Raw genomic sequence first — 27620 nt, 5'->3', positions numbered from 1 at the left:
TTTGGACGGAAGTTTCTGTCTGTACATGGAAGAAGTGAAAATACGGGAACGCCCTCAGTTTGAAAATTAAAAAGAGGGCAAGGAAGGAACTCGTGATCTAGCAACTTTATATCAGAATCTTTGTGTTATAAAATGTGACAACTGGCAAATTTACAAGGATGGCCTCGCCACATGCGTCCACAGTGGCATTAAATTCTATGAACCGATCCGACAACGTTATCCATTCGATTTTAACACGTCCAACGCGGACTGATTCATGATGGCATCAATGGCTGAGATCCTGCCCCCGACGAGAAATACCCGCCAGTGTGGATTATGTTGCGACTTGCGAGTGCCGCTCAGCTCCCGCCCAATCAGGTTGAGTTTGACCCGGCGTGGGACCCGATTTCCGAAAAACACGTTTCGGCAACCGGTGCGGGATCTGGTTCGTTTAAAGACCCGACCCACCATGGTCTGCTTAATTTGAAGTTGGTTCGGATTTCAAAATTGAAAATGATGATTGATAAGGGGGTTAGTCCACAATAAACTTGAAATGAAGTGAAGAATTCAATGTTAGTACCCCCAATTCCTAAATGAAAAGTGTGATATAAACAAGAGAGTGAGTAACCTTTTATAATATACTTAAATAGAATATATACCTAACCAGATAATTAACCAAAATAAACATGGTTACCACACATATAAGTGATTTAATATGTAGTATAAAAATATATTGATATCATAATTAATAAAAAATACTTAAATGATTATAGTTTATTATAAATTAATACAATAATTACGTGTGACGGGAATAAATTATTAAAAATAAATAAATAAATAACATAATTGAATATAATAAATAAATAAATAATTTTTTAATGACATAAGATATATTTTAACATTAAAACTCACTAATTTAATACAGTAATAAATAAATAAATAAAATATATTATTTTATCGATAACATAATATATATTTTTATGTATTATTAATATATTGTCACCAAAATTTAAACCATTGATTTAATTAATTATAGAAATGGGATAATTAAACCAAAAAAATTTATCAAATATTTATTTTAAAAATATTTTAATTATGACTATTAAATTACTAATTTAATATTGTAATAAAAATTAATATAATATATATATTATTTTATAAATAACATAATATATATTTTTATGTATTATTAATTAATAATATATTGTCACAAAATTTAAAACCATTGGTTTAATTAATTATAGCAATGGGATAATTAAACCAAAACAATTTATCAAATATTTATTTTAAAAATATTTCAATTATGACTACTAAATCACTAAATTAATACAGTAATTATAAAATGAATATATTGAATAAATAAAAATATATGGATTTTTTTAATAACATAAGATATATTTTAACGTTAAAAACCACTAATTTAATAAAGTAATTAAAAAATTAATATAATAAATAAATATATATATTATTTTATCAATAACATAATATATATTTTTACGTATTATTAATTAATAATATATTGTCACAAAATTTAAAACCATTGGTTTAACTAATTATAGCAATGGGATAATTAAACCAAAATAATTTATCAAATATTTATTTTAACAACATTTTAATTATGACTATCACATCACTAATTTAATACAGTAATTATAAAATGAATATATTGAGTAAATAAAAATATATGGATTATTATTTTTATACACTGGTTTAATTTTTCCTAACTTAGGAAAAATTAAACCACTTCGTCTTCCTCACGACGCGCGTCATCTTCCTCAGCGCTGATAATGGCAGGAGACTACGGTGGGCTAGTGGGCAACGACGACAGAGATAAAGGCGATTCTTTTCATTCGAGAGAGGGGGGGGGAGGGGAGGGAGAAACGCGGGACGCATGATTCATTAACATGAATCGCAAAATAGGTATGAAATTACTTTCCCCGATTTTTGTCTGATTGAATTACCTGACGTGATTCAAATAAAGTGAAAATCATTCTAAGCTAACAACTTAATCTAGTGAACTAAGTAATACGGGAGTAATTCAAGTCAACTTCATTTTGGACTAACCCCCCCTAGGTCATCACAAATAAGGCGTTAGTGTAAAAAAACTTAAATTGAAGTGAGATTACACCATTTCATCAGGCAAAAACGGAGGAAGGTGGATTCCTACCATTTTTCCGAATCATTCACTTACCACGAGCGACAGAGTCGCTTCTTCCCCCCTCCCCCCCGAAACAAAAAATCCCTCTCATTTCCTCTTCTCCTCTCTTCTTGCTCGGCCTTTGTCTCCCGACAATTTTTTTCGCCCCATTTCTTCCCCTCGTCTTTGCTCTCTCTGTTTTCTCTCGTTTTTGCTCTCTGCTTTCTCCGTTCACCCTAACTTTATTCATCCTGTCTCTCTCGCTATGCAATACCTAGGGTTTCTGCCATCGGCATCAGCGATTCGCGGGATTTTAGGGTTCTTACCAAGTCTATAATACTTCAAAGAACGGAGTGGGACAGGAACCTTGTCCGCGCAAAGCAACGGAGGGACATTTGTTGCCGTGAGGTCGTTCTTCACGCTGTAACAGAATTTCACGGCAGTTTCGAAGGTCTCAGAGCCTCCTAGGAAATCCAAAATCGAAGGTCTCGGAGCCGCAGGGCTCTTCGACGACGACGACTTATTATTTTTTATTGTTTTCCCTTTTTAAAATTTTATTCAAATAACATGTAATTAGTATATTAATTTATAATAAACTTTAATCATGAATTAGTTTAATTATAATAAACTTTAAACCACTGGATTTACATTTTGTGTTAATATATTTATTATGTATTTTTTATTTTGTATTAAAATAATGATTTTTAATGTTAAAAAATATCTTATGTCATTAAAAAATAATTTATTTATTTATTATATTCATTTATGTTATGTTTAAAATTTTATTTATTTTAAATAATTTATTCTAGTCACACATAATTAGTATATTACTTTATAATAAACTGTAATCATTAATTGGTTTAATTATCTAATTACTATAATTAATTAAACCATTAGGTTTATTTATTATATTCTCTTATATTATTTTTTAATTTTTTTATTAATTTTATATAATTTATTATAGTCACACGTAATTATTGTTTTAATTTATAATAAATTATAATTATTAAGTAATATAATATATTTTTTTATTAATTAAGATATTAATATATTGTGGACTACACGTTAAATCACTTATAAGTGTAGTAATCACGTTGATTTTGGTTAATTATATGTTTAGGTATATATTCTATTTAGTATATTATAAAAGGTTACTAATTCTCTTATTTATATCATATTTTTCATTTAGGGGCACTAACACTGGAATTTATTTTCCAGCCACTTAAACTCGTCTATACTAACACTCAAACATGAGTTAGTTTTATCTCACTTCAATTCAATTTTTCCCACTTTATTGGTATTACGAATAATTATTTTGAAGTTACTTTACGACAACAAATTAATATATATTTTTAAAACTTTATAAATGGTCCTGAGTCAGTCTCCTGAGATTTCAAATAGCCGCGAAGCTTCGGATGCGATTTTCGAAGTTGTTTCGCATCTTAAAAAGATTTTTCCGGCCAGTCACTGCAACTACATCCAGAAATGAGTTTTTTGTGGTCACCATTAATGGTAATCTAATTGTAAACAGGTGAAAAGGGTCAGAATAAAGATCCTCGCTGCACCCAAACTTCCCACGACGTATAAAATTATTGCCAGCTCGAGTGATGGTGATGAGATTCTGATTCGAATTCTCTGGGAATGCACTCTGAACATCGTTGACGCTTAATTGACGCAACGTTTCTCTTGGACTCTTTCTGGGCAGGGTTTGTCAGCTTTCCTGGAGGCTGATCGAAATCAGATAAAAAAGGCATCCGGTGTGGTCAAAGTATCGATGTTGCAAAGGTGTTGACCTTTATGGCTGGTTTCATTTTCGAGGAGGACGACTCCGTGGCTAGCAGAGTTGGTTTGTTATCTTTAGCCAAGAGAGGTGGTCCCTTCAGGAAAAAAAAGAAAAAAAGAAAGGTTGGTAGTTTTTCATTTTGTCCTCATGTTCTTCACGCGTCTATTTCATACGCCATCCTACAATCAGGTGATCTTTCCGGCGAGGAGAAAGAGAGAAGCAGGGAGGAGAGAAGAGAAGAGAACATGGGGACTTTCGCGAAGCTTGCGAGGAGGGCTTTGGAAACTGATACACCTGTCATGGTTCAGGTAATGAATCGGCAACTGATATGATTAATTCGTCATTGTTTGTTAATGAAGCGCAGGGTTTTGTAGTGTCCCAAGCCCATACGGAGGTGCATGAATGGACAGGGATTAGTATTTGCTGGTTAGATGCATGTTTTCTACTGTCTTTCTTTACGTAATTTGCTACTAATGATTTGATCCTGACTCAAGAAACTTTCATTTCTGTAGATACAAGAATTGATTGGGGGAGCTAAGGATGCGATTTCTCTGGCTCAGGTTTCCTTTCTCTCGACAACTACATTTCGTGTTGTCTTTTTTTGTTTTTGTTTACATCTTATGAAACCAATGAACATTATTTTGGGAAGCGTGCTTTTAGTAATGTTTACCAATGAACATTATTTTGGGAAGTATGCTTTTAGTAGTGTTTACAAATGCACATTATCTTGGGAAGTGTGCTTTTAGTTCTGTTTTCTGCTTTATAGCGGGTCCTCAGAAGAATGGATTCTCGAAACGCTCGAGTTCTTTGAGGCTTGCTAGCTTCTTTATCCTGTTCAGAGATGTAGATTAGCTGCTTTACTGTAGAAATGTACAGAGAATGTTAGGATGTGAAATCTCTGGAAAGGTAGTTATGGCAATGGTTGGAGGTCATGAATACTTCGTCTTTGTTGGTTTTCTGGAAGAATTGGTACAACATTGTTGGATAACTTGAAAGAATCTAAATTTGAGGGCTGAGTTTAACTTGTATGCTTTCGAGCAGTATATATTACTGCAATTTGAGTAACAGTTGAATTATTTTGCATCGATTCAGTATCATCATGCTACTGACCCTTCTTTTCTGGATATTCATCTGCTGAAGTTATTGGGGCTTGGGTGTTGCTGCTCTATTATTTTCTCTCACCTAATAAAATCATTCATTTTCATGGATGTGTCAGTAGTCTTATCAACACCGTTGGGGGATATGTTGCAATTTCAATTTTTTGTAGCACTTTCAGCTTGGTAACTTTTATGTTACCATGATTATCATCATTGCCAATCTCTTGTTTGAAACCAAATGAAGATACCATTCAGAAAATATCAATGTGCTCACTGTATCGCTGTGAGGTTGGATAGTGTTTTCATTCTTTATTTTGGCCTTGGACACTCTGAGCTTCAAGCACCTTTTTTTCCCTCGTGGTACAGGGAACAAAGCTATTATCCCTCTGATAGATATGAATTTGCTACAATGAAGTTACCTTGACTCTTTATGCTGTCTGATGGAACCAAAAGAAGACAATTTCTAGATAACTTCAAAAACTTGTACCAGATGACTATCAATCATTAGATGGCCATATATCCTACTTGTTATCTGTTTAATTGCACTCCCATCATTCAATTCTTAGAACCAGTTGGTTTTTCAAGTCCCATACGGAGACCGAGTCTGTGATGTTGGCTAGTATTTACATTCTTCAGTTGGGCATGGAGTTATGAAGCAAATGATCCAATGTAGACCACAGGCATGGAAAAGATTACTTAAACCAATCCAAAATAGTTAGAAAAAGTTATTTATGCTACAAGCTTTATCTTGTTTGGATCTTATGCAGGGTGTTGTGCATTGGCAACCTCCAGCAACTGCTCTAGACAAGGTCAAAGGAATTGTTTGTGATCCTTCAGTTAGTCGATATGGTTCTGATGATGGTATGCCAGAGCTTAGGAAAGCATTGATTGAAAAGGTATAAATTTGAATAACGTCTATGATGCATAATTTACAATTTTTGCCTTGAGTGACAAGCTTAATTAGGGGTGTGGTCTGTTGCCCAGGAATGTGAATTATGAGTCAAAAGGTGCAGCCTGATACAGAGTGCTGTATTATCCATATTAGACCTAATATGCACCAATCAACCTCTTTAAAATCCAACAAGCATCATAATTTACTCACTATGCATTGACAATATGATAAACCGTGGTCAAAAGTTCAGATAATTTGGTCTTTTGTCTTTCTTGAAGGTCATGAACTTAGTTAACAATATTTGTAAAATATTTTTTATGTTTTTTATGAATATGGACTGATAAGCATATTGTCAAATCTATTTCTGGTCCTGTGAGTAGAAGCCATGCATGTTCACATTTGAGAAACTCGTCTTTATCATAGTGGAACAATACATTGTTTTAAATTGTTTTAGCTTTTCTACTAATGACAATTCTATAACCTGTTTGAATGAGATTCTTGCAAACGTTAAACAATATGAACATCACAGAGCATGTCTATTTAACTACTATAACTCATAAATGTTGTTTGCAGCTACATCGGGAGAATAATTTGCACAAGTCTTCAGTAATGGTGACAGCTGGTGCTAATCAGGTATCTTTTTCTCATTTCCAACCTTGCCCTTTGAAAATATCGAATGCTTGTTCATAATATTGTCCATACATGCTGCAAATAAGTTACATTTTTCCTACATTATGTATTTTGATATTTCCACTAGCTTCTGAAAATCAAATATTGTAGAAGCAATAGGCTCTCTAATGTGGGAAAATTTTCATTTATGTGGAATCGTCATGTTATGATTTGATTTTGGTATGAAAGAGGCCTTTTTAATTGGATCGGTTAGAGCTTGGTTCATGAACTCATTATATATGCCGAATTTATGTACTGTTCTTGGGGAAATTGGACTTTTGTTAATATTTCTGGAACTTTGAGAAACCTTTATCTCTAATCTGCAGGCATTTGTTAATCTGGTGCTTGCTTTGTGTGATGCTGGCGATTCTGTTGTAATGTTCGCACCTTATTACTTCAATGCATACATGTCTTTCCAGATGACTGGCATAACTAACATACTAGTGGGTCCTGGTGATCCAAAGACACTTCAGCCAGATGCAGGTGAGAGACTCCTTATCTTTGATTGAAATAAAGTGAGAACAAAAAGGCTGGAAATGTTCAGTAACAGTGGTTTATTTAACTTGGAAAACTGAATATAATGAAGCTGAGAATCAATATCTCAATTCTTGGAGGCTGTAGCTTCAGGCTTCCTAAAAAAGAAATGATACACATAAAAGCAAACGTATTCAGTAATTTTAATGTTTTTATATATACCGTGGGTTATTTTCTGTGTATGATCTTATCTTTGATGTAATATGCTACTGGTTTTACTAAAAAATGCCAAGTCTTTTTTTCTCTGATAAAGGTAGCCTAGCCATGAAATGGACGCATGGGGAAAATAACAGTATTGATTAGATCAGCAGTTTACTGTCATGACCATCCCTATTGTTTCTTTTAAACATTTTTCTTTCTGAAATTTCAGATTGGCTGGAGCGAACACTCTCTGGGAAAGAGAATAAACCCATTCCAAAGCTTGTCGTTGTTGTCAATCCAGGGAACCCATCTGGGACCTACATTCCTGAGCAGCTTCTGAAGGTAATTGCTCTTTAAATCTCTTCTTACAAGTGCTCATGTTCTTCTCCATAGAAGCATATACAAACAATTTCATATAAACTTGCATAAAGATGGCCTTGCTGCATATTTGTTATCATCTATTTTCTTTTTGACTAATTATCTTCTTTAACATATGTAGAGAATCTCAGAACTCTGTCTACGTGCTGGTTCTTGGCTTGTTGTGGATAATACCTATGAGTAAGTTAATGATAGCCATGCCTAACTTTTAGGAACATGAATCAACTGGCATATTGCTGCTGATCTATTTTCTAGATATAAATCTGTGAACTATCGGTCATTCCTCTTGTAATAGGTGATTACTGCAAAGAAATCACTCCATGTAGGTAGTAGCTGTAACCTATACGAAGATCCCATTCGAGGAGTCTTCCACACTTGTTGCCGTGTCACAGTCTATTCACAAAGTAGACAGAAGCTTTGTCCAAATGTTTTTGGGTTTTTGTTGTGATGCATGCTATTGTTGTCACAACTTGCAGATACTTCATGTATGACGGTTTGAAACATTCTTGCATAGAAGGTGATCACATAGTCAATCTCTTCTCTTTTTCTAAAGCATTTGGAATGATGGGATGGCGAGTTGGATATGTAAGTACAGCCCTCTGGTCTCCATTTGAGATGTTGAACATGGATCTTCTGGTTTGTTTTATTTGTCCATTAGATATCCTGGTCTTGAGTTCATCGGCCATGCCATTTGACTGTTAATATCAAACAGAGTTTCTTTTTTTCTTTTTTTTTTAAAGCAGAATTTCATGAATAAATTAAAGTTATCTTTTATTTGTTATACTTTCAATGTGAATGTAAAATTGAAAAGACTCACTTGTACGAATAATTCATTTATGTATAAATAGTGGTAAAATTAGCATTAAAACATCAAAGAGGAAGGGGTGAAATACAATCAAAGTTCACTGAAAGAGTGCATATCAAGTCTCACTTTTATTTGAATCTTTGTAGTTTAAGAAATTACTGACAAAAGGATCTTTCAAAACAAAAACCACCAACAGAGTTTTTCTGGGGTTCTGAAGGTGAAAGTTTGACCCAGGCACTGATTGGTTGCATTTGTATACATTGTCAATATTATGGTAGTCGGCATGTCCTGAATAACAGCTTTCTAGCACTTTCATCCTAGACCATTTGGTTGGAATTCAGAATGTTAGGTCGTGTTCACACTTAATCAGGTAGATCGGCCCTATGTCAGGGAGATTTCTGTTGTTTCCATGTTTAACTACAGTTCTGTGTCTTGCCATTATAGATAAGAAGCAGTATTTCCAGTCGTCATGGGGAGAGAATATCCTAGACCCTTGGGGACTATCCCTTTTGCAATACCTGTTGAATGTAACTGTTTTGATTCTCTCTCGTGGGATGTCTATTCTGTAGTCATCAGTTGCCTGCTCATTGGCTTTTATCCATGTTAATTCTTCTCTCTGTTTGTGGCAAAACATATTTAATGGACCTGTATCATACTGGATAGGTTGCAGTCTGCCTTCGTCAATTGTTGCAGAATATGTGTTCTTATACTTTATTCAAGTAAAGAAATATCTTTCTGCTTCAAATAATGTTTTTGATTACGTAACTCTGCTTGCAGATTGCTTATCCATCTGAAGTAGAGGGTTTTCGAGCTCAGCTTCTCAAAATCCAAGATAACATTCCTATCTGTGCCTCCATTATAGGGCAGCATTTGGCCCTTTATTCTCTTGAAGCAGGACTTGATTGGATCAAAGATAGAGTGAAGGGTCTCGTGAAGAGCAGAGATATCCTCCGTGAGGCTCTTTCACCCCTAGGTGATGATGCAATAAAAGGAGGGGAAGGTGCCATCTATCTATGGGCACGGCTTCCTGAGAAATACTCAGATGACTTTGAGGTCGTCCGCTGGCTTGTAAAGAGGCATGGGGTTGTAGTAATTCCTGGAAGTGCAAGTGGTGGGTCTGGTTATATTCGAATCTCTTTTGGTGGACTGAAAGAGGCGGACTGTGAGGTCGCTGCTGGGAGGCTGAGGAAAGGTCTGGAAGAGCTGGTGAGAGATGGAATGGTCTGATGATCAGCCAAGTTAGGGCCAGTTAGTGGCATTTGAATTCATCGATCTCATTGGGTATATACATACAAATTATCAGTTCATTTCAATAAAATCGGCCATTTAGTGGCTGCTTTTACAGATCATGTGATAAGCACACCTTATTTTACACTGGACTAAATAATCTTGCCGAAATGATAATCTGAACCTTCTGGTCTATGAAGGAAAAACGACCAATTGCTTGGTAAATAGTGAACTTATCAAGTACAAGTACCACGTTGACATTACAGATAACGAGTTCTGCTACGCGGGGTTTAACAGGTTTGAAAATTTAATAGTATATCCCGGTTATAGCAAGGATGATCAACAAGCTACAATTGGTTGTGCTCCAGAATCGATGGGGAAACAACTGTTTGACATTCTTTGGCTTAGCAGGCGGAGAATGAGCAGCAATCACTTCTTCCACTGGGGCAGCCGCTGAACAACAACCTGATCCAGGGGAGATCCCACATTAGGGCCGAGTATGTAGAACCACATAAGCTAATTTCTTGGCTGTCTATTTTCTTGGTTTATCTGTAAGAATCGATGATCCATACCCAAATTCGATTCTGTGATGCCAATAATAACAGTTATTACCTTGCCAGAATTTTCCTTGTTGCCAACAATAGTTTGACAAGCAAGCCTCCAAGAGTCGGGCTTCTGTAGTTTACAATCCAAGTCAGTCATCGGATACTTAGAAGATGCTAGAAAGAAACGTCCTTTCTTGATTCTAAATCGTTCAACTTCCCTCAGACAATTTAACTTGGTCAGCACTGAGTGGCATTCATTCCATCATTTGGATGGGTAAATTGTCAAAATGTAGTGACGAACAGAAAACAGGTTTGCAGTTGGGATACCTTCTTCAAGTACCGAAGTTCAGTATTCGTTCTTTCGTTCACCAGATCATTACCATCCAAGATCTACAAGAGGAAACGGAATTGTATGAAGCGGCATTTCATGGAAGTGCAGAACACATATAGCAAACTTTAATCAGTGCGATCATTTAAAAAGGGATAATAAGCTATGCAAACCTCTACAATACAGGTGCCGCAACTTCCACCACCCCCACAGTTCATCACCTTTCCCTGTTTCAGAGGGAGGAACCCCTTCAGTTCACTCGAGTATAAAACTATTAAAACGAAGGTATTGAAAAAAAATTTCTTCTCTTTTGTTCTATCTGTTCTCTGAAACAAAGGTTTTCTGGCTCACAAGCTCCAGTAACATATACTTGTGTTGCGCGCTTAAATTTTAAATTAGAGAGCCGTCTGATGAAGCCACATGCTGTGTCGTCGCAGCTTGACAAATTTGCCAACGGGTAACCACTACCATATTTCGGATTCAGATATCAAAGACAATACAACTATGCGCCGCGCTTTAACATTGAATCAATTATTTGAGTCTCACATGGACGGAGGGAAGCTCTGATCTGATCTCTCGTGGAGAAAGTGAAGAATTAATGTGTAAAAGTTATCTGACTTACATATGCAGCGTAGAGCTCAACCTTATTGTCCAGCATGATGTTTCTGAGAAGCTTATCTCCGCTAATGGCAGTTACTTTCTGCACAGGATAAGATCCATCCGTCTCCGGTTTTGGCTACCAAATCATGAACGAATTAATTGCAGACAAAACAATGAAGACCAAATAAAGAAGGCGATTCACGAAAGAAAATTCAGAAATAGGAACTACGACCTACTCCGACGAACTCAAGCTCGATCTCGGGCTTCTGCGGTTCTGACGGAGAAGAAGTGTTGGTAGGGGATTGGGAGCAAGAAACGGAGAATTTACTACTCCTAGACCTGAATGAAGGAAAGAAGGGTCTAGTCTTGAAGGACGAGGTTTCTTGCTGTTGAATAGATGATGATAAAAAGGGAAAATGCATGGCAGCCATTGCTCTTCAGCTCTTTCTTCTTTCTCTGCTTCTCTCCTCTGCCACGAGAGCTTTTTAGTAAAATGATAAGATTCGTTCTGAAAAATATTACAGGCATAAAACGGACCCACTCCGTCGTCCGGCATCCGCAGAGGCAATTGCAGAAACATCTCGACCTTTCCTGTATATTCTTTTGTTTTCCAAATAAGATTTTATTTTTAATTTTTAAAGCTTTGATTTTATTCATTTACGGTGAATTTATTAAGATTAAATATAAAAAAATATAAAATAGTTTTTTTTGAGATTAAAAAGTAAGAATTTAAAATTATAATCGAGAAGGGATTCCCTGGCTTGTAGGGAAGGGGCCTCCACTCCCTCTATCAGTGAGAAAGACGGGGGATCTGTAAGTCTTGGAGGTTCCTCCTCTGTGACTGATCATGTTCTGGCTGCTAACGCCATTACGCTAACACATTGCGACTGGTGAGACTCGTCTTCCCTTTTCTGGTCGATTCTCGGCAAGATTTTTGAATTAGGAGGGTCTCCACTCTCCAGGGTCCCTACCGAACTTTTAAACGGCTGTATCATCTCATGCCTGTAGCAGAAAGAGAAGAGCTTCCCAGCACTAACGGTTTCTTCTTCGTTAATTTCAAACCACCGAGTGGCGGAGAAGCGAGGAGGCAACCCCACAACTAACTTCATACATTCCTCTTCCCTTTTTGATTGTCTGACTGTTTGGGAAACCTAGCTGCTAGCTCACAACCCTAGATTTCGAGAAATGGTCAGTCCGCTTGCAGGCGTGCAAGATCATCTCAAATTGGCGAGGGAATATGCGCTCGAAGGTCTCTATGATTCCTCCATCATCTTCTTTGACGGCGCTATTGCTCAGATCAACAAGTAATTTTTACTTTGCTGTAAATTCCTCTTTTGTCGTGGGTTTTAGTTAAAGGGTGAGGAGAATGTGGGATTTTCTTTTACTGATTAATGAAACAACTGATGTATTCTGGGGTCCTTTATTGTTATTTTTAGCTTTTTTATTTTCTTCTTCTTTTAAACTATCATTTTGGCTTCGTCAGTGGTATCCTTTACTCCCATTTGGGTTGTATGATTTATTCTTTACTACCTTTAGGCATCTAAACACCCTGGATGATCCTGTACTTCGTACAAAATGGATGAACTGCAAAAGGAGCTTGTCAGAGGAAATCGAGATCGTAAAACAGTTAGATGCGGAGAGAAGAACCTTTAAAGAAGTTCCCGGGATGACCCGACGCCCTCCTTCTCCCCCGATTCCTACTAAATCTTTTGTTTTTCAATCATTGGATGAGTACCCAACTTCATCAGGGGGTCCCATAGATGATCCTGACATTTGGAGACCGCCCAGCCGGGATGGCAGTCAACAGTATGGAAGTAGAAAACCTACAAGGGCAGGGCAAGCCGGTGTCAGAAAGTCTTCTCAAGATGCTTCATGGGGCCGTGGTGTATCTAGGGCTGGACCAGCTAACCGTGGAGCAAAGTCAAATCCCTCAGGTAGAGGCTCTGGAGTTCGAGCATCTGCCGCGTCTGGACTACCTGGCAGAAAAGGCACTGGTGGCAAATCCAGTTCAGGGAAAGCAGATTCAGTGGTAAATCATTGCCTAATTTTTTCAATGTATATGTGAATGTTCAATTTCGTGGATAAAAGTGTAGCAGCCAGCATAGCGGTAATATTCTCGGTGTATTCTGCTAAAAATTGAAGCTTATGGTAAGACCATGCATTTTTACCCTAGCTGCTGAACTCTATAAGGAGCAAGTGTCGTGTCCTGAAATGTATTACATGGAAAAGCTAACATGCATTCTTTCTTTATGCTATTACTATAAAGTTTGATCCTTGCAAGATTGACGATCTTAACTTAGGTTCTAGGTCACTATGCTTCTATCTCATTAGAAGGAGCGTGCTATTGTGATGGCTTTTTGGTGCGGAACATGGCACAGTTGAAATCTAATACAAAGAGCATAATGTAGTTAAAACAGTAAGAGGAGGTCTGCAATAGAGCTACAGGAATGTTCTAGAACGCAAAGCAGAAAGAATGGGTATAATGGCTCTTTTGTGGTTACTGCATACTGTGCACACAGTTTTGTTTAGGCTCGAAGACAGAAGAAATACCATAGGATGCCAATGAATTAATGAAACTTTGCTTCTTTTGAAGGATATATTTTATTTGTAATACATCATCTCCAGCCTATTATTTAGGTTGGTAACATGTTGGGATTTCCTTTTGCTGGTTTCTTGCACTAGTTTAATGTTTAATTGTGGAAGGACGTGATTCTTTCGTTAGATAGAGATTGCTGAACATATGATAGGTAGCATTCTTGAGAACTCCACTCTTTCTTGGTTTTTTTTCTTTTCTTTTTCGTTTCTTTCTTTCTTTCTTCTTCTTTTTCATTTTTTTATTTTTGCTAAGGCTGCTGAAATGGCTGCCATTTTGTATTTGATTATTTGGGAGTGTTTATTGTTGAAGTTGTGCAAAAGCATGCATAGTGCCAGCTTCAAAGGAGCACCAGGAAGTCGTTGTCAATACTTGTACATTAATTCATGTACTATAAAAATGAGTTTGTATTGTTTGCTGCAGTTCAATGCTGGCAAGTATTTGTCAGGACAATTTTTAAGAATTCCTACCTTTTTTTTTGCATGACTAAATATATGTTTTCTTTTAGAATGTGAAGTTGACTCTATTTTAACACAAATATTTCAGCTGAAGAGTTGTGTCTGGATTTTGTATTTCTATATTCTTGTCCACTGGGGCTTTTCCTCATGCAGGCGTTGGCTATGTTTATTGTCTTTATTTCAGTTCAGTTAAAGGTACTATTTGGAAGTCTTATTACTTATTCTGCTTGTTGTGTTTTTAGGGTGGTGATGCTGAAGAGGGGAAATCAAAGAGGCCACAGTATGAAGGTCCAGATACTGACTTGGCTGCAATGCTTGAGCGAGATGTGTTAGAGACTAGCCCTGGGGTTAGATGGGAGGATGTTGCCGGGTTGAATGAAGCGAAAAGACTTCTGGAAGAAGCCGTGGTCCTTCCTTTGTGGATGCCCGAGTACTTTCAGGTACTCAGATGCCCCCCTTTCAATTAGGGGGTAGTATTTAGCTGTTGTGGATAGTCCTTGAAAATCAAAGAGTATATTTGGAGTTTAACGATTAGTATGCGTAATACATTTCTCTTGATGAGTAATTTCAGATATTGAATTGTGATATTTTGGGCCTTTAAAGTATTTTTATGATGTTGAAATGGTTTACCAGTGAATTCATTTCTTTCTACTTGTCCTTTACGTTTTTTATCTCTCTTCTTCTTCTTCTTCTTTTCAAGTTGAAAGAGGGCCTGGAAATATAAGATAGTTTTGGATACACCTCTTTACTACTTTTGAAGTTTGATGAACTTCTTTCTGTCTAGATTACAACAGTTGTTCAAATTAGAAGTTAAAGAAGAAATTTATCCATTAGTGGGCTTCAAGTTAGTGTTATTATCTGTGATCTGAAGCAATCAAATCTCCAAGGGTTAGTTTCTATGAAACATATAGTGACGGGCAATTGAAGAATGTGAACCTCTTTATCATCTCAATAAGATATAAACACTCGAGTTCTCAGAAAAAAAATGTATAGGCCATTTTACCCTTATAGCAGGAGTGTGCCTCAGACTACGCTATCTTCTGCTGTCTGTTTTGTTGTGACACTGACGGGCATTTTACAACAGTTCATTGTCTAGATGCCTAGTTTTAACTGTTGACACATGCTGTTGGTGAGAGATAGAAGCAATATCCAGTAGAAAGTTGGAAAAAGAAGTAGACAAGACCATTTTAGTTGTTTTTATTGAGAATGGAATAATATCATTTCACTACTTGCAGCAGGATAGTAAAGTTTGTGTTTGTGAACCATTGATATGGATTATTGTAATTGGAACATGGAACACTGAACTAGCAAGACTCCATAAACTAATCAAATTAGATAGTCTATGGCTCTGTGTTTGCATCTGGGAAGATGTTTGGTGTGGAAAATGTGGAAGGGAAACAAGTGGAATGTTATCAACAAAGTTAGGGTTTCATTGTTGATTTAAAAGTTGATGAAGGGTACAATCCTAACAACAATTTTTTCATTGTTCATATTTGCTGCTTTTAGTCCAGGTTTTAGTAGACAAATTATATTCAAATGCTAAATAGGCTTCCTTTAGGATGCATATTCAGGCAAGAAGCTTAAGATTTCACTATGCAAGTACCTATTGGATTAAGTTAAGGTCAAAATACAAAATAGCTGCTCAAAAGTCGTGGGATGACAGCAAGAGTCCATGACAGACCTGTCTTAGTATTTGTGTAACATAGAATATTTACCTATAGTTTCATTAAGAGTTATTTTAGTACTTCATGGTCCTTTCAGTCTATACTAAATGGGAAATATGCTTTTCTTTCTGGTATTCTGATTCGATATCCATGGTCAACATATGCTTGAACATAGTGCTAGTTTCAGATTCTTTTTAACTTTTTGGATGTTGGCATCTGTCTATGAGTTGTTTTATATATCTGTTGTTGGTACGACACAGAAAAGGGTTTTCTACACTGGTCGGGTTCTTATAATTATTGGGTATCAGAAACCAAGTTGTCTGGTCAAAGTTGATATTTGGTATGCCATATAGTGTTTCTCACTATTAGTCCTATTTTTGTTATTGATAATTTATCAACTCCAAGCATGAGTTTTGAACCTGGGGCAAAGGTGCCAATGTATGCAAAATCTGTTTGTTTGGAATACTGTCAATCCCCTGTGTTCAGAGCAAAGTACTGTCTCTATTCGACTAATCTATTTTTACTAATTATGCAATTAGTCTTTGGATTCATGAATACATTTATTAGATGACCCTAAGGTGGAAAGAATAGTGGAGTAATTGCAAAAGTTTTATAGAAAACTCTGAAGTTCAAGAAATCTCAAGTTTAGAGACAACTTTTGGATTTCTCTTATGAATTCGCTTTTCATGTTGTATGGAGGAAGAGAGAGGACAAAGAGTTCAGAAATTACTACTCTCTCTTTTGGGTCCCTTTTTAAATAATTTAAATTTATTTTAATTTTCTGTTTCTGCTTTTTATAGTTATTATCAAGGGATTCTATAACTCGTCAGCATCATTGTTATACAGAGTTCATGTAGCGACACTGGCAGGCAGTGTTCATGTAGTAAGCCTCCGCTGTTGGGCTCTATCATCTGCTGACTCTTTGTTAGATGACTATTGAGCATGCTCACATACAATTTAGTGAGGACACATGGTATGATGTTTGACGTCAGTGTAGCCCTCCTTTACTAGCACTTATGCTATAGCTAAAGGGTTAAATGGAGTCAAAGGCATATAAGTTACCTCAAAACTAATGAACTAGAGTAACTTGAGTTGTAAATGTCAAGGCCACAGTTTTCTTTTCCGCTACATAAGCTCAAAACTGTAGTATGTGTGGCATTTATGGGCGCCTGGGATAATTTATGTAACTCTTGGCAAAGTATCTAGCCGGAGGCCTAAGCAGAATGCTTGACAACATTATGTATTCATAATAGTCTAGTTTTGAACAGATTTTATTCTGGGTAGTACTTAGGAACTGTGGGTTGCTTTAAATTGACTTCAGTAAACTATCAAATTCATGAGGCTTACTAAGTGTTCCTTGCTGATTTGTTTTCCCTGTTAAGTATGTCTTTTCTGGTCTAAGTGCATGCAAACTGGATCAAAGAAATTCTTCAATGTGTCATCATGCTGGAAACAAAGTGATGCGACACTTGAAGACACATCATATATGATTGTAAATGACTTGATGCCTATATATTGTGTAACACATGCAGGAAGCATGGAATGGAGATTAAGTTGACACCATGCTTCCAGAGAAGCTACTTTGGAAGCTGTTATTCTCAATTGCGGAAGCATGACTGAGGATGATTTAGTTAGTGCTTTCATATTCACTCATCTCAGGGTAATTTAGTTTGTTTTATCACAACCATGGTTGCACCCATCTCAGTGAGTTTGTCTTACTTCTTTGGTCGGTTATCGAGTTTGGGAGTCCTGGGACAAGATGGATGGCTTGAGTCACCCCAGATGTTTGCCGAGTTGACTCATATTTGGCAACCCATCTCAGATTTTGGGTTGCCCTAAATCAGACCCCAAACTGAATCGGGCAACTGGAGTTGCAAACATGAGATTGTGTTACTACCTCAATGGCTATGTTTTTCTTTGTACTTGTTTTGTCAAGTAGCTACAATGATATAGAAACAGACAGCAGGACGTTTTTATGCTTCTTTATCAAGCATTGTGAATCAAGCAGGAGTTCCAAGTATTCCAGCTTAGGGTCACTGTGGTCCAATTCTAGCATCATGGATATTTGAGAATCACGAACTTGGAATTAATAGTACCCTGTTTGCTTTAAACCTGTAAAGAATGAAAATCGGATGCCTGCTTTTTGGTCACTCTCTCTCACTCTCTGCACTGTCAAGTTCAACTCCTTAGTTTTTTTTGCTTTTGTCTCATGATTTTTTTACTTGATACTGCATAGGCACTAAATTCATTTACTTCTATTCTGTCACAGGGTATTCGTCGTCCGTGGAAAGGCGTCCTTATGTTTGGTCCTCCTGGTACAGGGAAAACTCTTCTTGCCAAAGCAGTGGCAACAGAATGTGGCACAACATTTTTCAATGTGTCATCTGCCACCTTAGCTTCCAAATGGCGTGGTGAAAGTGAGCGCATGGTCAGATGCTTGTTTGATCTTGCAAGAGCTTATGCTCCTAGTACAATTTTCATTGATGAGATCGATTCCCTTTGTAATGCCAGGGGGTAATCTATATATTAATTGATTTTGAACTCGTATTAGTTACTTATTTGAGATGCTGTATGTATTTTATATGCCAACTACTTGTGTGCAGAGCATCTGGGGAGCATGAATCATCCAGAAGGGTAAAATCTGAGCTATTGGTACAAGTAGATGGTGTTAACAACAGCACTACTGGTGAAGATGGCCAGAGGAAAATTGTGATGGTCTTGGCTGCCACTAACTTTCCATGGGACATAGATGAGGCACTCAGGTCTCTTTTGAAGCTCTTCTTGTGAAATTTTCCCGTATGATAGTTTTTTGTAATCTCGATTTATAGCTGTCTAGTTCTTAAATCCTTTAGTTGCTGAGGACTAGCTAGCTTCCAAGATCTTCAAATGTTCCATGCAAGGCTTATATTTTCTGATGTTTGATGCAATTTGCAATCTATGTTCTGAATGCAGGAGAAGACTTGAAAAGAGAATATATATACCTCTTCCAAATTTTGAAAGTCGCAAGGAGCTGATCCGGATCAACCTAAAAACAGTTGAGGTAAATAACTTTCACTGACCTGTTATTGTCTAGCCTAAGAAACTTCAGATTTGCATCAATATGGCAAGTTCTTTGATGTTACTTAATGTTTGATATGCCATTATTTGTTATTGTATAGCATTTTATTCTGGTTGTAGGGAAGATTTTACTTCACAGATGTTTTACTGGGAATATTCTAAACAAGGAAATCATGTATTTTACTTTTCAATTGCCTGCATTTTTTCCTGTTTGATGCTTTTTCAGTTGTCTCTTCTCAAATTGTTTCTGAAATGCCACTGTTAACAATTGCTGCAAACAGGTAGCACCTGATGTGAACATCGATGAAGTGGCTCATCGAACAGAGGGATACAGTGGGGACGATCTAACCAACGTGTGCAGAGATGCCTCCTTGAATGGCATGCGACGTAAAATTGCAGGCAAGACCCGGGATGAGATCAAGAATATGCCCAAGGACGAGATTTCTAATGACCCAGTAGCCATGTGTGATTTTGAAGAGGCCTTGGCCAAGGTGCAGCGGAGCGTTTCTGCTGCTGATATAGAGCGGCATGAGAAGTGGTTTCAGGAGTTTGGATCAGCATAAAAAAGAAATTGCAAGCCAACCGCCAATCTGTGGTCGTTCCGGTGCCACGCTAATTTCTGTGGCTGGGTCATAGCGCTTCAAATCCTTCGTTATTAACCACGGCCTCCATTGTTGTGCTTCTGGGAAGGTCCTCGTCTTTCTGCTGAGTTGCTAATCTGGCTGATGTGATGATGTAATTCTTTGTATTTGTAAGACTTACAAATATATATTTGTGAGATGAAAAGCTTTCCAGAAAATTTACAAGATCGTTTACTGTGGCATCAGAAATTGTACAGGAGGAAGCGGCCTGATTCCTTTCGAGTGTGTAAACCCGGGTGGAAGCAGATTGACATAGGCACGATAGTACTTCCTCCTTGCAATCTTCCCAACTCTTAAGGTCTTTCTATCTCTTCTCTCCAATGGCCTATTCATACCCATTGATACCCATTGATATGTAGTGGAAGTGTATGCTCCGTCCCCATTTAAGCGGCGGGTTCCTGTGCATCCAACAAATATAGTCGTGGGATTTTTACACTTTCAATTTTGAATTTGGTACACTGGATTCCAACATTGGCAATTCTGCTTCTCCTTCCCCTCCCACTTCACCAGTTGACAACTGATCGGACTGTAAGTGTCTGTTTGGAACCCCTTAAAAAAAAAAAAAGAAAAAAAAATGACTTAGAAAGAAACCTTGAACAAGATTCTTTCTTCCGTATGTCTGGCACATACAACACATTCTGAAGAGTGAGAGGTGAACTTCAACCCTATTTTTCTTTCACTTATCACTTGAACGACACTAGAATTGCCCATTATCACAGTTCTCCCTTTGACCTTCTGGTAGGAAGAAAAAGAGGAAATATCATAACAAATATGGACATTTACTCCAATGTTAATCCACCAATCAATTAGATAAAATGTTAGATTTATTTCCAAGTTAGTTGTTACTTACCAGTCTTTGGTTCCAGAGCTAGTTCTGATTATCATATTCGCTTGAGGAGTCATACTTCCACTTTGCCCTTATTTTTATTGTGTTCACATTGTTTAGTAAAGTGACATGATTTTCCACATATATAACATGTCCCCCTTGTTTTGTTCCTTCTAAATTTTCTATTTGGGCTTACAAAAGAATTTATTGGGTTTATTCTTTATGAAATTAGTATTCTTTTGATTCTATCAAATTTGCTCTTCCACTAACTTCAAATCCATTACCCAAGTTTTTCTTAATTTTGTTTGTGTTTTTTTTTCTATCTAAATTGATACCAATACTTCATCTAATGTGGGAAATTCTCTTTTATGTTTCATTTGGATCTAGAAGTTTGACTATGTTGTGGTCATGGGTTAAGTACATATGTCTTCTGCTCCTAACATGCCGGTCTTTTGGGTAGTATTAGTTAGGTGTTTAACATTTGGTATCAGAGCAGGCGCTACGTTGCGTGTTCGATTCCCATTAGGCGTGGGTGATGCAGGGCCGTAAGGGAGTATGGGATCCTGACCTGGACCTCGTTGCTATGTGATGCCGCTGTGGTCGTCGGTTCGTGACAGTGAGTGTATTGTTGTGGTCCTGGGTTAAGAACCTATGTCTTCCGCTCCTAGCAGTCATGTCTTTTGGGTAGTATTGGCTAGGTGTTTAACAGACTGCGATGAAGGAAGTTTTTCTATGAGGGCAAATACATGTATTCTATCATCAATAGGAATACCCTTGGCGATAATCTTAGCAACAATGTCTTGAATTTTATATGTTTGATCAATTACGGACTTCCCATCTATCATTGTGTAAGTGAAATATTCTCCTATGAAAAAACTTATGCTTAATTTGTTTCTTACCTGTATTTTGACTCTAAACCCTTCCATAAACCTTTCACACTTTTTGCATTAGAATATAAGTCATATAATTTGTTGCTTATTGCATTAAGGATTAGACCATGACACAAATAATCATCTTTCTTGTATGTATTTAACACCTGGTTGTGCTGGTACATGATCCTTTGGGCTACTAAATGGTGGGACACTCACAACTATATAGAACAATTCTAGAGTTGTTAACCATTATTTCATCCGTTTTTGCCATCTAACAATTTTTTTCCATCACACGGTTCAAGTTTCGGTGTTTAGTGAGTTTTCTGATGTTCCCATTCTAAAAGTCTAAATCTCTTTCAAAATTGTTGGAAATAATATAATGTGCACTCACATAACTTAAATAAATACTTTAATAAACCCAAATTAAATATGGTGGCAATGCATTCCTTTTGTTGATCTACCTCACTAATCATGCAGAAACTAATTAAATAATTATATAATACCTCTGTTAGGCCCGAGGCATGTATTTATTGTCTTCAAAAGATATTCACATCTTATAATGCATCAGATGCTGACAATCCTTTTTCAAGATACAATAGACGTTTTTGCCCTCTTAGACCTGCACAGTGTTAAGTGGGCCCATAAACTCTACAAGATTTTTTCTAACTACTCGAACCAGATGAAACGAAGGATATTTCTTCCTTTTCTTTCAAGAATATTGGAATTTCTCACAAGAACATGTAGAAAGATTTCTTCTTTTCATAATAATTTAAGAGCTAAGATTTATTCTCTATCTCTCTTTGACATTTTGAAACTCTATTGATAAAGCTTTCTGACTCATCTGGGAAAAACCACCTCTTGATCTGATCGTGCAGATTTGTAACCGCTTTAATATGACATGTCAAATCTATAATTGCTTTTGATCTAAGTATTAGATCTGTATTTACTTTGGTCTAACCGTCAAAACTATAACAACTTGACCATTCAGATTTGTAACAGTTTGATCCGACGATTAAGATTTGTAACCATTTGATCTAATGGTTTAGATATGCAACTAATTGATCTGACAGTTCAGATCTGTAACTATTTTTATCCAATGGATTTGATCTTGATCCATACCAAGGGTCATATAAAAACTTATATTACTTTTGCCCCACATGTCATGCAGACTTACCTAACGCATGTGAGAACATGTATGATAGACTACACATCTACAAGCACGAGTCAGTATGTGAGTCTCACAAAAAAATAAAAAATAAAGGCGTTTGGTCCCGAACCTATGAGAATGCTCTTTAATGGGATTTATACCTGAGCGCAACTTTCTCAGTTGTTATATTTACTCAAATAAAACATAAAAAATAAAAAAAAAGTTATGAAAGAGATAGTTGGTGTTGTTATTAAATTCTCGTGTAAATTTGCTTTATTCTTTAAATTTACTATCAATCTTTCTTGGATGCAAATGAAAGTGGGAAGAAACCTTCATAAGAATGGGGTTGCTAATGGATATTGATGAGATTTCTACAATATTGGTTTCATGTAGTAACTATACATAAATGCATTAAATTTTAATAGAAATATAAAATTGCATGTTAGTATTATTCTTATAATAGTAAAAAATTTAAATATTATTAAAAAGGGGGATTGGTTTTATTTTGGTAAACTGCCAAGTTATAGCAGAAATAATCTAGAGTTTTTTAAATCAACTAGATATTACTACAACTTATTGAGTAGGCACAAATGACTCAACTAGTTATAATTTATGAATCGATATGAAAAGGAAAGAAAAGGAAAATAGAAGATACAAGTGTTTTACATGGTTAGATGTTGTCCTCGTCAACAGAAACGAATTGTGAGTTAAATATATATTCAAGTAAAGTACAATAAAATCACATTCCAAATGATTGATACAATTAATATGTCTTTTGCATGATCTTCTCTTATATTATCACCAACCTTATCTTGTGTACATTTTTTGATTTTTTGACACTGCTCGAGCTCCCTCCCTCAAATTGAACATGGGAGAAATGTGAAGTTTTTCGTATAGAAATAAATATCAATGCGTGGGAGAGGGTTTTTTTTTTTTTTTTTAGAATATTGAGAAGCTAGTCCTCATGGATTGTAAATAGTACATAAATTAAAAATCACAATCAAAATTTTCTCCAATGAAATGACAATCGAGTTCAATGATTTTAGTACAATTTTGAAGAACTGGATTGATTGTCAAAGCTAAAGCATTACCATTTTGGCGGTAATGGGCAGAGCATCCAATAGACCTAATGATATAATTGATAAGAGAACCCAAGTCAATTCAGTAGTAATTGTACTCATTGCATTGTGTTTAGCCCCAATACTTAGACGAGCAAAACACCCCACTACTTGTGACTATTTCATGAAATAACGTTGACATTGGGATACATGTAACAATCCCTAACAAACTATCTACTTTTGGGATTGTTAGCCCGGTTAAAATTTGAGTATATATCTAAACAACTTATCAATACCAATTGATAATAACTCTGTAATTTAATGCCAAAATTGCTAGTCCCTTTAACATATTGAAAATTGTGTTTTAAGGCTTCCAAATTATAAAGATGAGGATGTTAGGTAAGTGAGGAACAAAACTAAAGAGGGGACGAATAGGTTCATTAACTTTTATGCTAATTGTTAACTTCTCTTTTAGTTTTTCTCTTAATTTTGGGTGTGTTAACAAATTAAAAGCAATTCAATATAAAAAATTAGTTTCCTATCAAAGGAATATACACAAACATTCACACTACAAAGAAAGCAAAAAATTTGTAGTGGTTTACAAACATATTTCAGATTAATAATCCATTTTCAATGACTTTTCACCTTGGAATTAAAGATTCACTTAGCGTAGGTTGTCAAACATGACTTACAATAAATTGTCCATAATGTAACTTACAATATTACCCATATAGGAACTGACACCACTCAATTAACCACACTTACCAAATCTCACCATTTCTTAGTAATATACCAACAAAGTAGGCTCATACATTAGACCCATAAAGAGATTTTCAATAGCAAACTAGGCTATAGCCTAAAATTACATATGAATTTTTAGTAGCTCGCTAGGTAGACTAGCCTAGACCCAAAAATGACATGTTCAACACCACATGTTTACACATGGACTTACAACATACAACATACAACATACAACAAAAAGGTTTTACAATTTTTCCTTTTCAATCACACATGGTTTCACTCAATGAAGTCGATGTAAAGATAGTCTTGCCCACCCAAGGCTTGACCCAGTTTGCAAGTATTGTTTCCTTATACTTCAGCCCAATTCAAATGCCTCTATATAGGTAATTTTTTGCAATTGAAGCACAATTTTTTTAGCCTCCTTTGCCTTCACACACAAAAGTTAATGGGATTACTAGCTAAAAAAGTGAACTCCTCCAACGTTCAAAAAACTAGTCGTTGGAGCTAAAAAGTCATGTTTTTTCATTTAAAAAAAACTAGGTAAAAATATGCATTAAATTCTATTTTTGTTGTTGAATACAATGGTGGGTCATTTAAAAATTTTTACCTACAACTTATGGATTTAGGCTTGCAAGGTCAACAAATTTGAATTTCTATACAATGGTTGATTCCTTTAATGCGATTGACTCCTTTTTGTCTTCGACTATGCACTCCTACTACTGAAGGGATCACTCCTATCATAGTGGTTGACTCCTTTTAACTTCAAAACTCATTGTTTTTTAATCAATAACTCCATTTTCTCTTTTACGATGGGTTGACTCCTTTGGGTGTGCGTGACTCCTTTTTAACTTCAAAACACATTATTTTATGTAATTGATTGACTCCCTTTCTTCTAGCCAAGACAAAGGGATCATAGGGGTCAACTTTTTTTGGTTTTTTTTCACCATATGTTCGACTCCTCTTTGGTCTTTATGCTTTGGAGTTGCAATTTTCCTATTGAATTGCTCGACTCCTTCCCATGTGGTCAACTCCTTTTGCCTCTTTTTGGTTTACGGTTCAAATATCAGGCTAACAATTTTTCAATTGAGCCTAATATTTCTTCTATCCAATTAGATGGAGTGTGTCTGGTTGAATGACTCTACCTTGTTTATTGTATTGAGCTCTCTTGTTAGATTTGACATTGCTACGAAGTTGTTTAGATGATGTGCTTTCTGGCATGAGTTGTTTGTTTTTCCTTTTTGTATGGGCTGATTGTTGATCAGATATGTTACTAGAAACTTTTTTTGGGATTTTTGAGGTGCAAGACATACTTTATACGTATAATAATTAAATTGTTTGTTATCATTAGAATTATCTCAATGTCGATATTGAAACTAACATAAGAGATTGCATAAACTAATATACCTAGTTGAGAGAGAAGACAATGATTGGATAAGTGAATGTTAAGTATTTGTACTAGCAAAACTTTTGTAACATTGTATATTGGATATTTTATCGTTTTTGAAATATTACAATTTAAAGCGCAAGGATTAGACTCTAACTTGTAATTAACAAAGCTTGAATGCTCAAGTAAATTTGTAGTGTACTCTTGTTGAGACAAATGAAAGTTAGAATTGGTTCTACAAATTAATGGTTCAAAAACCAAATAGTTCATATGAAGTGCTTGCTTAATTCTACCACATCTTGTTATAATAATGTAATCAACGTAAACCAAGACCATAATCAATTGGTACTTAGCTAAATTCAAATTAGTGCAACACATCATGAAATGTTTGAAATCAAGACAAGGACGCTTTAAACTATATATTGACTTTTTAGCCTAGTAGTTATACTCATTGTGATTTTGTTCTTCAAACCCTATTGGCTGCTTGATGCGAAAGTAATCCAACGACCAAATAAAAGATAAAAAAAGACAAGAATACAAAAATGTTATCAAGAATTTGTTGTAAACCAATGAAATCTTATTGACTAACATACATTTAAACTCTCACCACATATAAAAATAAAAAAACTAAAAAAATACAGATATAGGATACCTTGCTCTCATACTAAATGCATTATTTTTTATTTAAAACTATTATAAAAAACATACATAGCTTTAGAGCCAAAACACTCTCTTCCACTTATTTTTTCTTTCTATTTGTCCATCAAAACAATATAAAAGAAAACAAAGTTGAATTGTTTTTTGCAGAACAAATAGAAAGAAGGGAATTTAAGGATATTATCAAAAAATTTAAACATAATAAGACAAATAACCGAGTTTTTAACTTATATGCATAAATACCCAACTTTGATCGTCAATTGCACATGTGTACAGTCAAAGGTAACACATAAGCTTTGATCGATTACGTGGTGTCATCATGCCACATAAGCACACACAGAGTCTTACTCCACGTCAACTGGCACATCATTAGCAAGCCATATCACATGCAGTATGCCAGATCATCGAATAAATATTTAATAAAATTATTTTTTCCTATTTTAAAAATTAAATATTAAAAAAGTACATTAAAATATTATAAATGCTTTTTTATTTATGAAATTAATTTTAAAAATAAAAAAATTATTTTCTAAAAAATTAAATATTTTTGTATGATTTAAATAATTTTTTTAAAAAAATAAAAAATATTTTTAGTATTTTTATTTATAAGGTAATAAAACATGTACCAACAAAAGTGTTAAATAGTTATGAATAAATTAGTTTAATTAATTAATACGAATTTTATAATTTTTTATTATAAAAAAGGTTGAATATTTGTACCAAAAAATAAGATTTTTAAAACTAATTTATGCTTTACAAAATATTGTATTAAATAAAATAAAATCTTAAAGTAAAATAATTATATTAATGTATTAACTAAAATAAAGTATTAATTATATTTAAATAAATTGAAGTATCTAATAATCAAAATTTATTATTTTTATTATATTAAAGTAAAGGTGATGAAATGAAATGTGTAAAAAGTTTTAAAACCATAAATTAATATTTAAAAAAAAATTATTATAAAATAACCTAAATCAATATTGAAAAGAAAATGGGAGAAATAAAGTAAACTGAAGTGGAGAGCTTACTTAGCTTTTAATGACATGGCGGTTGATGCATCATCCTACATGGAGATGACCTGCATGTCAATTGACATGACATAAGACTATTTGGAAAGTTGGATATTTATGTAAATAAGTTAAAAAATTGGTTATTTGTTCTGGGTTGCTGACCTGCTGGGCAACGAAAGGTTTCCAGAAATTTTGCGAGGAAAAAAGTGAACTTCTCTTGTAAGCTTTACAGTAAGAAAGATGGTTTCCCATCTGAACTGGTGATGTATACACAAGTGAATAACTGAAGGACACGAGTTTTCACGACAAAAAAGGCAACAAAATGTCCAAGGAGGATGCTCGGAATTCAACGAGTGAGCATGGGAAATCTCGTCTTTCAGCACTGGAGCCAAAA

At 35.3% G+C, this 27620-nt stretch overlaps 3 protein-coding genes across 4 annotated transcripts; 2 read left to right on the top strand and 1 right to left on the bottom strand.

The window, feature by feature from the left end:
* The first annotated feature begins 3936 nt into the window (after positions 1–3936).
* LOC137945444 (aromatic aminotransferase ISS1-like) lies at positions 3937–9714 on the top strand. Its single transcript, XM_068791337.1, has 10 exons — positions 3937–4021; positions 4089–4207; positions 4412–4459; positions 5764–5892; positions 6462–6521; positions 6884–7040; positions 7462–7574; positions 7732–7790; positions 8087–8195; positions 9193–9714. The coding sequence occupies exons 2-10, from the start codon at positions 4145–4147 to the stop codon at positions 9640–9642; spliced, it is 1188 nt and encodes a 395-aa protein (XP_068647438.1). The 5' UTR covers positions 3937–4021; positions 4089–4144; the 3' UTR covers positions 9643–9714.
* LOC137945445 (photosynthetic NDH subunit of subcomplex B 3, chloroplastic) lies at positions 9702–11642 on the bottom strand. Its single transcript, XM_068791338.1, has 6 exons — positions 11352–11642; positions 11138–11251; positions 10689–10742; positions 10515–10577; positions 10255–10317; positions 9702–10107 (listed from the first exon to the last, which is right to left on the bottom strand). Exons 1-6 carry the CDS (start codon positions 11544–11546, stop codon positions 10072–10074), a joined length of 525 nt encoding a protein of 174 aa, XP_068647439.1. The 5' UTR covers positions 11547–11642; the 3' UTR covers positions 9702–10071.
* Positions 11643–11884: 242 nt separating this feature from the next.
* Positions 11885–19853, top strand: LOC137945523 (katanin p60 ATPase-containing subunit A1-like). Of its 2 annotated transcripts, XM_068791457.1 has the most exons (8): positions 11885–12005; positions 12127–12419; positions 12652–13144; positions 14409–14606; positions 18100–18344; positions 18434–18592; positions 18783–18870; positions 19169–19853. In XM_068791457.1, the coding sequence occupies exons 2-8, from the start codon at positions 12301–12303 to the stop codon at positions 19448–19450; spliced, it is 1584 nt and encodes a 527-aa protein (XP_068647558.1). In that variant the 5' UTR covers positions 11885–12005; positions 12127–12300; the 3' UTR covers positions 19451–19853. The 2 variants fall into 2 exon arrangements, with proteins under 2 accessions (XP_068647558.1, XP_068647557.1); XM_068791456.1 differs by having other exon boundaries at positions 11885–12419.
* Positions 19854–27620: the final 7767 nt, after the last annotated feature.

This window comes from Aristolochia californica, unplaced genomic scaffold (assembly GCF_029961685.1).
Source record: "Aristolochia californica isolate CCGP_79_NKW_82.1479 unplaced genomic scaffold, dmAriCali1.0.hap1 SCAF_12, whole genome shotgun sequence".
Classification (NCBI taxonomy): domain Eukaryota; kingdom Viridiplantae; phylum Streptophyta; class Magnoliopsida; order Piperales; family Aristolochiaceae; genus Aristolochia; species Aristolochia californica.
The sequence above is the reverse complement of the archived record's forward strand: the minus strand, read 5'-3'. Positions and strand labels throughout refer to the sequence as shown.

Bases quoted from the DNA above. Each gene is read 5' to 3' on its own strand.
- LOC137945444 (XM_068791337.1), top strand. From the start codon at position 4,145: ATGGGGACTTTCGCGAAGCTTGCGAGGAGGGCTTTGGAAACTGATACA. The intron at 7,791-8,086 runs GTAAGTTAATGA...CACAACTTGCAG, and splicing joins GTTGTGGATAATACCTATGA to ATACTTCATGTATGACGGTT. The intron at 8,196-9,192 runs GTAAGTACAGCC...CTCTGCTTGCAG, and splicing joins TGGGATGGCGAGTTGGATAT to ATTGCTTATCCATCTGAAGT.
- LOC137945445 (XM_068791338.1), bottom strand. From the start codon at position 11,546: ATGGCTGCCATGCATTTTCCCTTTTTATCATCATCTATTCAACAGCAA. The intron at 11,252-11,351 runs GTAGGTCGTAGT...ATGATTTGGTAG, and splicing joins TCGAGCTTGAGTTCGTCGGA to CCAAAACCGGAGACGGATGG. The intron at 10,578-10,688 runs GTTTGCATAGCT...TTCCTCTTGTAG, and splicing joins GCGGCACCTGTATTGTAGAG to ATCTTGGATGGTAATGATCT.
- LOC137945523 (XM_068791457.1), top strand. From the start codon at position 12,301: ATGGTCAGTCCGCTTGCAGGCGTGCAAGATCATCTCAAATTGGCGAGG. The intron at 13,145-14,408 runs GTAAATCATTGC...TTGTGTTTTTAG, and splicing joins CAGGGAAAGCAGATTCAGTG to GGTGGTGATGCTGAAGAGGG. The intron at 18,871-19,168 runs GTAAATAACTTT...TGCTGCAAACAG, and splicing joins TCAACCTAAAAACAGTTGAG to GTAGCACCTGATGTGAACAT.